Source organism: Parasteatoda tepidariorum, chromosome 8 (genome assembly GCF_982258835.1).
Source record: "Parasteatoda tepidariorum strain Cologne lab strain chromosome 8, Ptep-v5.0, whole genome shotgun sequence".
Taxonomy (NCBI): domain Eukaryota; kingdom Metazoa; phylum Arthropoda; class Arachnida; order Araneae; family Theridiidae; genus Parasteatoda; species Parasteatoda tepidariorum.
The window spans coordinates 9,316,465-9,325,000 of record NC_141762.1 but is presented as its reverse complement, the minus strand read 5'-3'; the positions used below and the strand labels follow the sequence as shown (position 1 = coordinate 9,325,000).

The window sequence follows — 8,536 nt, the reverse complement described above, 5'->3', positions numbered from 1 at the left end:
AGGAAATCAAACAAGTCAAGGTACTAAGTTTTAAAAGTAACTAACAAGGGAAACTAGGAAGGTGTGACTCGCCAATTTTGAAATAAACTAGTGGGATGTGTGCCTTATGAGGAATAATTTTAGGGGGCAACATTCGTTTCGGCCCATAGAAGGTTCTGTAAGGGATAAAAAATTATTTAATATATAGAAAATCGGTATTTTATTACTTCAATGCAGACTATTAGTTATTGTAATTGTCTCATACTCCAATTAATTTGTAATTAATTGGTTAAGTAATTAATTTTCTAAGTAATAAATTAATTAGTAAATAAATAAATAAATTAATTAATAATTAATTATTAATTAATTGATTTGCACTTACATTCTCCAATTAATTTAGAAAAAAATTTAGAAAAAAAAATTTAAAAAATTTGATGTCAATTTTTTTAAAAAATTAACCTAACAGGTTTTTCTGAAAAACTACAGATGTCTAAATTGATTTCGAAAATTTTATATAATAAATATGCATTATATAGTATGTGAAAGTACCACAAAATTAATTGCAGTTTGAGATAATTACAATAACTAGTCTGCAATGAAGTAATAAAATACCGATTTTTCTATATATTGAATTATTTTTTTATCTCTCACAGGACCTTCTATGGGCCAAAACGAATGTTGTCCCCTAAAATTATTCCTCATAAGGCATACATCCCACTAGTTTATTTCAAAATTGGTGAGTCACACTTCCCTAGCTTCCCTTGTAAGTAAAAGTATGTACTTTTTACTTTCATTGCAAGTAACGAAAGTAAAAGTATTGCCATGTATGCTATCTTGTTTTCTGTATATTTTTTAATTGAATTAAGTAAACAAGTCTGTATAATTTTCCAGTTTATTAATTAAAAAGTTTGATAAATGTTGCCATTGTTTACTATAATGGCAACAAAAGAACTAAATGTATCTAATTTTCTAAACTAACTCTATTTAATAACTATTCTTAGTGCCGTGATCAGTGTGGATTAAAGACTTTTGTTTAAATAATATTGCATGGATTTTTATATTCAATAACTTTTAATAACTTTCTATATTTATAATGCTGAGTATTGTTATTTTACTGATTGACAAAAATTCCTTTTTGCCCATCTTTTTATTGCAGAGTGTTATTACTTAAGTGATTGGAAAAAATTCTTTTTGCCTATACCATCTTTTATTGATTTATTAATTCTTATTTTATCTGTCCTATTATAGCAGAGTATTAATATTTTAGATATGTATAATTAATATATATTTAACCAAATCTCCAAGATTGATTCTCTCTTTGGTATTCTACTTTTATATTCTTTCAAACTTATTAATTTTTTGATTGATAATTCTGCTTAGGAAAGAAATGTATATATATAAGTTTGTAATTTTTTTTTTTCGCATAGTGGAAGTAGAGCAAAGAAATCTGCATCAACTTCCAATTTAGGATCTAGTGATGAAGCCCAAAAAAAGTTTGGGAACGCTAAAGGAATATCATCTGACCAGTTTTTTGGATTGTCAAGTGATAATGATGTAAGATAATACTTGCTAAAAATTTTTTTTGCTTATTTTTTTATCTTGCTCTACATTTTTACAAAAGCTACTTATAATAATAATGAGTTTGTTATCCATACATTTCATCATATTTAATGTTTGTTATCCATTTATTTAATTTGAAAAGTATTAACTTTCCTTATGCTTTCTCAAAAAAGAGTTATAATAATAAAATAATATTTTTTAGCCCCCAATTTGTATATTATCTGGGATAATTGTTTAAGATTTTGAAAATTTTTTTATCAAAAAAAACAACAAAAAAAACATCAATTCTCTTAAAGAAAATGAATTCAAAAATCAATCAATTAGCCTTGGTGTCTCAGGGGATGGAACATTCACCTTTCAATGAGGTGACTCTGATTCATAATCCAGCAGTGACTGGTTGATGCAAATTCTGTTCCCGGTTCACACTGACCGTAGTGCTAATGTAAAATATCCTCTGCGGTAGACGAATCATGAGTTAGAATCCCCTTGCCATCTGATAATCTAACTGTCGTATGTTTTCGTGGTTTTTCTCTCCATGTAATGCAAATGCGGGTAAATGCCATAAAAAAGTCCTCAACGAAGAATAGTTCAACCCAGTGCTTGGTCCATGAGTTCCCTTGTCTTCTGGGGTCGGTATAATATTACAAGGCAACAAATTTCATTGATAGTTGTAAACTCAGAATCGGGTTGGCTGTTCAATACCCTTTAAAAATTAAATATAATTTCTTTTTTTAACTTATGTGCATTTTTTCAAAAAAGTTCATTGATTCAATTTTTAATGTTCTGCTATAAAAGGGATTATTTGAAATATCAATTATAATATTTCAACTATAACAACTCATATGGAAAATTAGTGTTGAAAGGATTTTGTGTTGGGCTTAAGGGTTTTAGTTGATAAATTTAGTTTAATGTTTTGCAAACATTTTCTAATGATGTGGAAAAAGATAATTTAAGTTTTTTTTTAAAAATAAATAATAAACATGCTTTATGTAATGAAGTTTAATGCAAAAAATATCGTTTTGATGTAAAAATAGCGCAATATATCTAAATATTATGATTTTTGCTTTTCTGTGTGTAAGGAGAAAAAAAAAGAGTATGATTACTTTGCATAAAACATTTACTGAATGATACTAAATAGTATCGATAGTTCAGGTAAAACATTTACTGACTAATTAAGGAAGTCATTTTTTAATGTTTCAGTTCCTTATTGGTTATTTGTTAAAATCCACATCAGTAGGCAATGCTAGGCTACCATTTCCAATTGTCAGCCAAATGTAATTCCATTGTGCAGATCAAATTAGCCTTATCCCTCTCATTAAACTCAAGTTTAACAAAACCACCAAAAAGTTTGAAACCAATGAAATGGTGCCAGAATTATAAATTGTAGATCTGTCATATTTGCATTTTTCTCATATATGATTTTACTGTTTGCAATGCGAATTTCGTCCAAAAATTGAAATTATTAGACTGTGAAATCTAATTATCTCCAAACTTAAATGGTGAGACAACTTAGCATCATTTAATGCTATTTTGTCTTTCAATTTACTATATATAATCTATAGCTGTAATATGAAGTTCAATGCAGTCTGCGGAATTATTAATTTTAAAGTTGCTCTGTGACTGTAAAAGAATCTCTAATTTAAGCTTTTTTTTGGAGGTTTAACACTATAAAGTTTGATAAACGTTAACTGCTTCCCTAATTATCCAGAGCTAACTCTGGTATGCGTATATGTTACAAATATTCATTATCTCAAGTAAACTCGGGCGTAGCAGAATTTGTCAGTACTTATTGTTTTATCACACTTTGACTCAGCCGAAAGTTTGCCAAGTTTATCTTTATTAAATTTAAGTTATCTTTATTAAATTTAATCTTATTTCATATATTCTGATTTAATCTGCAGGCAAAAAATTTTTTTGTTTGTTAATTGAATTAAAATAAGCATACTTCATAAGTCTGATTTCTAAAACCTAAATGCAATTTACAGTCAAATTTTCAGTTTTTTTTTTATGTAGTCTGGCAAATTTTGATTAAAAAAGATTTTTATACTAAACCTACCAGTGATAAGATATTAAACCACTAATGATAAATACTCTGATTATGCTTAAGATTGAGTTTTTTCTTGTTACAGTTTGAAAGAAAAGCCAACCTAACTAGGTTTGAAGGTTCCAGCTCTATCAGCAGCGAAGATTTTTTTGGAGGTGATTCTAGAAGAAGTCCAAGTGCCTCAACGTACAATACTCCAAATCTCTATGATATCAAAGAAGGTGTAAGGGATGGAGTTACCAAGGTAGCTGGTAGAATTTCAAGTATTGCCAATGGTGTGATGAGCTCGCTGCAGGTAAAGCTTATTACGAATCATTGATATACTTTCTGGCATTTCCTAATCCATTACTTACTTATTCCTTTCCTGTTCTTTGATTAACATTTATAGAAGGATGCCAACCTTCCTCATTACTTTCACATTGTCAAATTGTTATTTTTTTTTTGGGCCCAATGAATTTAAAAATAAAATATACAGGCACATTAGGAATTAAATTTTATTTTTTCTTTATTACACCAAAGTGCTGGGAGCTCCTAATTTTTGGAGAGATGATATTCTTAATTTGATGAATTGTCATAAAATATATTTTTCCTAGAAATTTATATTTTACATATTTGCATTTTCCATAATCTATTTTTATCCCTTAGTCCCATAAATTTTTTTTACAGTTTTAAATTTGATGAAGGAAGGCTTGATCTCTTTATCAGCATAATGAGCAGTTTTATTAAATTGCAGTTTATTTGATAAAGTTCTGTTTGTAATGCATTTGTCAATTTAGGAGAAAGTCTAAATTGTCTTAATGTCAGATTAAATTTCTTGTATTCCTGCATTGGGAAAAGTTTAGGGTTTCACAATGTTCTCCCTCTGTCTTATCCTCATGTCTCTACTTTTGTAGTGCTCTATGCTTATCCCACTAGTGTCAATTGCTTTTTTTTTATGGGGTAGTTTTAAAAATTCATCATAATATCCTTGGAATATTTTTTGTTAACACTACTAGCTGTAAATATTTGAAAAGTGGAGAATAGTGGATAGTTCAAGTGTTAAGCTGAATTTCAACTTAATTGAGCTTATCTTTAATTTAACATGTTCATATCTTTCTATAATGACACAAGCTCCCAACTTATAGGTCATATGCTCTTCCAATGTGGGTTGCTATAGCGTCTCAGGACAAAAGAATTAAAACATTGACTTTTTTAACATTCGAAACTTTTAAAAAATATTCATATCAAACAAGTAGGGAAACAGGAAAATGAAAAGATTTATTATTAATATTATCATTGTTTGATTCTCTTTAGTTGTCAACTCTTTAACTGTTTGCTTGTTTATTGGCTTTTCTCATTTCAAAATCCTATATGTTGCACTGTTTGCCATATTATATGAATGCTAATAAATTGATCTGGGATGATTCTAAGTTATGATGTATGTCATCCTCAAAATACGTGCCGTATATCCCAGTAAAGTCGATCTCTATTTTTGATTGGGAGATAGCAAATGTTTGCTATGTTAGGTGTCTGAGTTGACCACTAAATGAAAATTATTTTATTGTAAAAATCTTTAAGAAGTTTGGAATTTCAAATTCTTTGGAGGGGGACGATTTTTTGTGGGATGAAGTAGAATCCATTGCAGAGTGGGATCCTTATGGCACAACACTGCTAAACATTATCTAATCTTACTCAGATGATATTCTGTATTCTTTAAAATTGTATAATTATAGTATGCTTTAAAAGTTTGCGTTGTGTTGTATTTTTTAAAATTACTCTTCTGAGCTTTTCTGATTCTTAATTTTTTTTATGAATTTAATTAAAAGTATAAATTCTAAAAAAAATTAAAAAAAACTTTAATATGTAAAGGAAATATTTCGAGGGAAAATAAAAAACTAACTAATTAGCTGCATGTAATATTTTAAAAATAGTTTTTGAAAGAAGTAAATTGAAATAGAGTTATTCATATTCCTAGTGTGTAAGTAGACCCTCTGATTTCTGTAAAATTTTGGGTTAGAAACGTCTACTTATGCTATAAAAAGGCATATGATATACACATTTTAATGAGTAATGTTTTTATTATGTTCAAATTCATTGCACTATTAAGGAGTATTAAGGTTTTGTCATTGTAGCATTTAAATGGTTGATAACATCTCTAAATATCATGTCAGGTGTCTAGTAATTGTCTTTTCATTGTTCTTGAATTTTAAAATGTTAATTAACACAAAATACTGAAAATTTGTGGTTGGCATTCGTTTGTTGCATGTGTAACTAAATTTTCTTACTCACAACTTTGCATGTTGAACTAAACTTAACTCTTCTGTTTGCAGCGTAAATGAGGATTGCTGTTGAATAGGCTTTGCTCTTTGAAAACCTCCTGGTAAGGAGAGCTATTTGCTAAAATCAAAAAACTTTTTAACTATGCAAAATAAATAATTTCTTGACGTGTTTAATGTCCTATAATATGCTTATATAATAAATATTATTTGCACATGGGAGGGGATTGAAACAAAACTCAAATTGAATGATTTAATAACTTATGGTATTAGAAAATATTTTATTGTTCAATCACTTTTTAATTTACTATTGCAGTAACTCTATTCAAAATATTTTGAGTTCAGTTTCGATAAAATGGGAGCGTTTTAATGTGACTTTTGCAATGAATAGTATTAATTTTTTTTAACAGTTGTTGATTTAATTTTGATTTTTTTTTGTTTCAAGGTATATATTTTTAATATTTATTTTTGAAAATATACATTCAGTCCTCTAAAAATTCAGGCTTTGTCAAAATAAATTACTTTTTTTTTATACAAGATTCTATCAAAAGCCAAAGTTGCATCAAAATCCAACCTAATCTCTACAAAAATATTGCCTTTCAAATGCATATGCGACTGCTACTAATTTAAATAAGACAACTGCATGAATGGTTTGCAAATTATCTGAAGAATGTGCATCATTTACTGCTACTACTAAATCATTGCAACTAATCATTACAAATTTTAAATTTTTAATCACTGAAGTTTTTAATACACAATAATTAAGTCTATTTATTTTTATTCAAGGATCATTACGGCTACTGAAGGTGTGATTTCAAAGGCATCTCTGGGTCAGAGGGCAGCTGAAGCCCAATTTTGAGTTTTTTTTATAAAATTCCGCTTTAAAGCAATTTCTAAAATTATATTTATTTATGTATATAGGCATGCGATAATTCTATTATGTAATGGGTTTATTTAATCTAAAAATACCTTTTTTACATAATTTAATGTAATGAATTTTAGCTGTCTTCACAAAGCATACCATTACATGAGAGATAACATTATAAACAAGTTAAAAGTATAATATGTATAGTAAGCTTTGTATTTTTAAAAGTGAGAAATTTTTGTAAGAATTAGATGGGTTTAAAAATTGTTTTTTGAAAAAAGTACACATATCAAACTAATACTCTTTATGTATGAGTTGCTATTTTTATTTTCTTGTTTTAATCTATACCCACTCTTGATGAATCTTTCTTATTAACTAACATCTTCAGCTTTTGTTATCTTTATAAATTCATTTGTAAATATAAAGCAATGTAGAAATATGCAATTTATTTTGTTGTAATTGGGAGATGTATGTTGGATTTGAAATTGTTTATTGTATAATTCTGCTTAAATCATTGTGTATTGGATTTTTTTGTATAGTTTATGTACCCTAGTGCTTTGTCTATGAATCCTTTTAGGTTTTGATGCTGTTTCTTTTTTTTTTTTATTCTCATAATATTTTATAAATTTCTCTGTGTAAAGATTATGTTTCAGATTTTTTAATCAGAATTATGAACTTTATCAGAATGATGATTATGAATTTTTTTAGAATCAGAAGTTTAAAAAGATGTTTTGTTTCTTTTTCCTTTAACTTTTTTAGTGCATAATATCAAGAAGTCGTCTTTTTATTTGACTTATTGAACATTATCTCACAATGATAAAAAAAATTAACTTGCACTGTTGTTGACCTTGGAGGTATTAACCTAAAGAATAGATGTGTCCAAATTTACAAACTGTGATTTTAATTCGATGCCTCTTTTTTTCATATATGTTTGTCTAATAAAAATCGCATTTCAGTCGGAGGAGAAAAAAAGGAGCTACACTGAACAGTTTACACCTTTCTAATCAGTCTATATTTTTAGAAATCCTATCTACTGGAACCTAATTAAGCTGTAGCTAAATTGAGCTAAAGGGTATTGTTCCTTGTTGTGTATTTCAATTTGACTGGTAAAATTATGCTCTAAAAATTTAAATGACTTAAAATCACATTTGTAAATGTTTTGCCCCTACTAACAATTTGATATAAAGTTGACTACAAAGTTAAACAATTTTAACAATATATTTTTTTTCCTGCTAAAAACTCTGTAAGATCAATCATCTTTTCTGATTTCTAAGCATACATTTTTTTGTTATTGTAAAGAAATTGTGTTGTGTATCATAGTATTTATTTTCACAGTAATATGTTTTTGTCCGAGAATGCTTAGACTAATAGTATAATCAATCGAAGAAAGTTTAATACATCCCTTTTTGTAATAATGAATGCAAACAATAAGCATTAAGTTTTATTTTGCCTCGACATCTTCAAAATCTATATATATATATATATATATTTAATATATTCAGTCATTGCAAAATGTTGCTGTTAATTTGAATTTCATTGTCTTAAACTTATACATCTATTTTTTTTAGATTTTAAAATTTTTACTGTTTATTCATACCATAATTTTTAATTATAACTAAAAGCGATTTCTGTTGAAGGATCGTTATGCCTAATGTGGTGATGGTTTTGAGTCCGCCTGTGCTGTAAATCAAGCAACAACTTCTTCACAAGAACTGCTGCAACATAAATTGGAAAACAAACAAAAAATTATATAATAGAATGTGTTTATAAAAGAATTTTACGTTGTAAACATTTTGGAGAGTTTTCTATTAAATTACTTATATTTATGTTTTA

General features: G+C 27.4%; 1 protein-coding gene across 2 annotated transcripts in view; it reads left to right on the top strand.

Annotated features, from left to right (window-relative positions):
• The window catches only part of ArfGAP3 (ADP-ribosylation factor GTPase activating protein 3), a 25,982-nt gene extending 17,446 nt beyond the window's left edge, over positions 1-8,536 (top strand). The window contains exons 9-12 of one of the 2 annotated variants that reach the window (XM_016075407.4): positions 1,407-1,533; positions 3,669-3,878; positions 5,893-5,942; positions 8,341-8,536. In XM_016075407.4, the coding sequence (XP_015930893.1) occupies positions 1,407-1,533; positions 3,669-3,878; positions 5,893-5,901 (346 nt within the window). In that variant the 3' untranslated portion in view covers positions 5,902-5,942; positions 8,341-8,536. The remainder of the gene's footprint in view (positions 1-1,406; positions 1,534-3,668; positions 3,879-5,892; positions 5,943-8,340) is intronic. The other variant, XM_087149793.1, reaches the window with a different exon arrangement.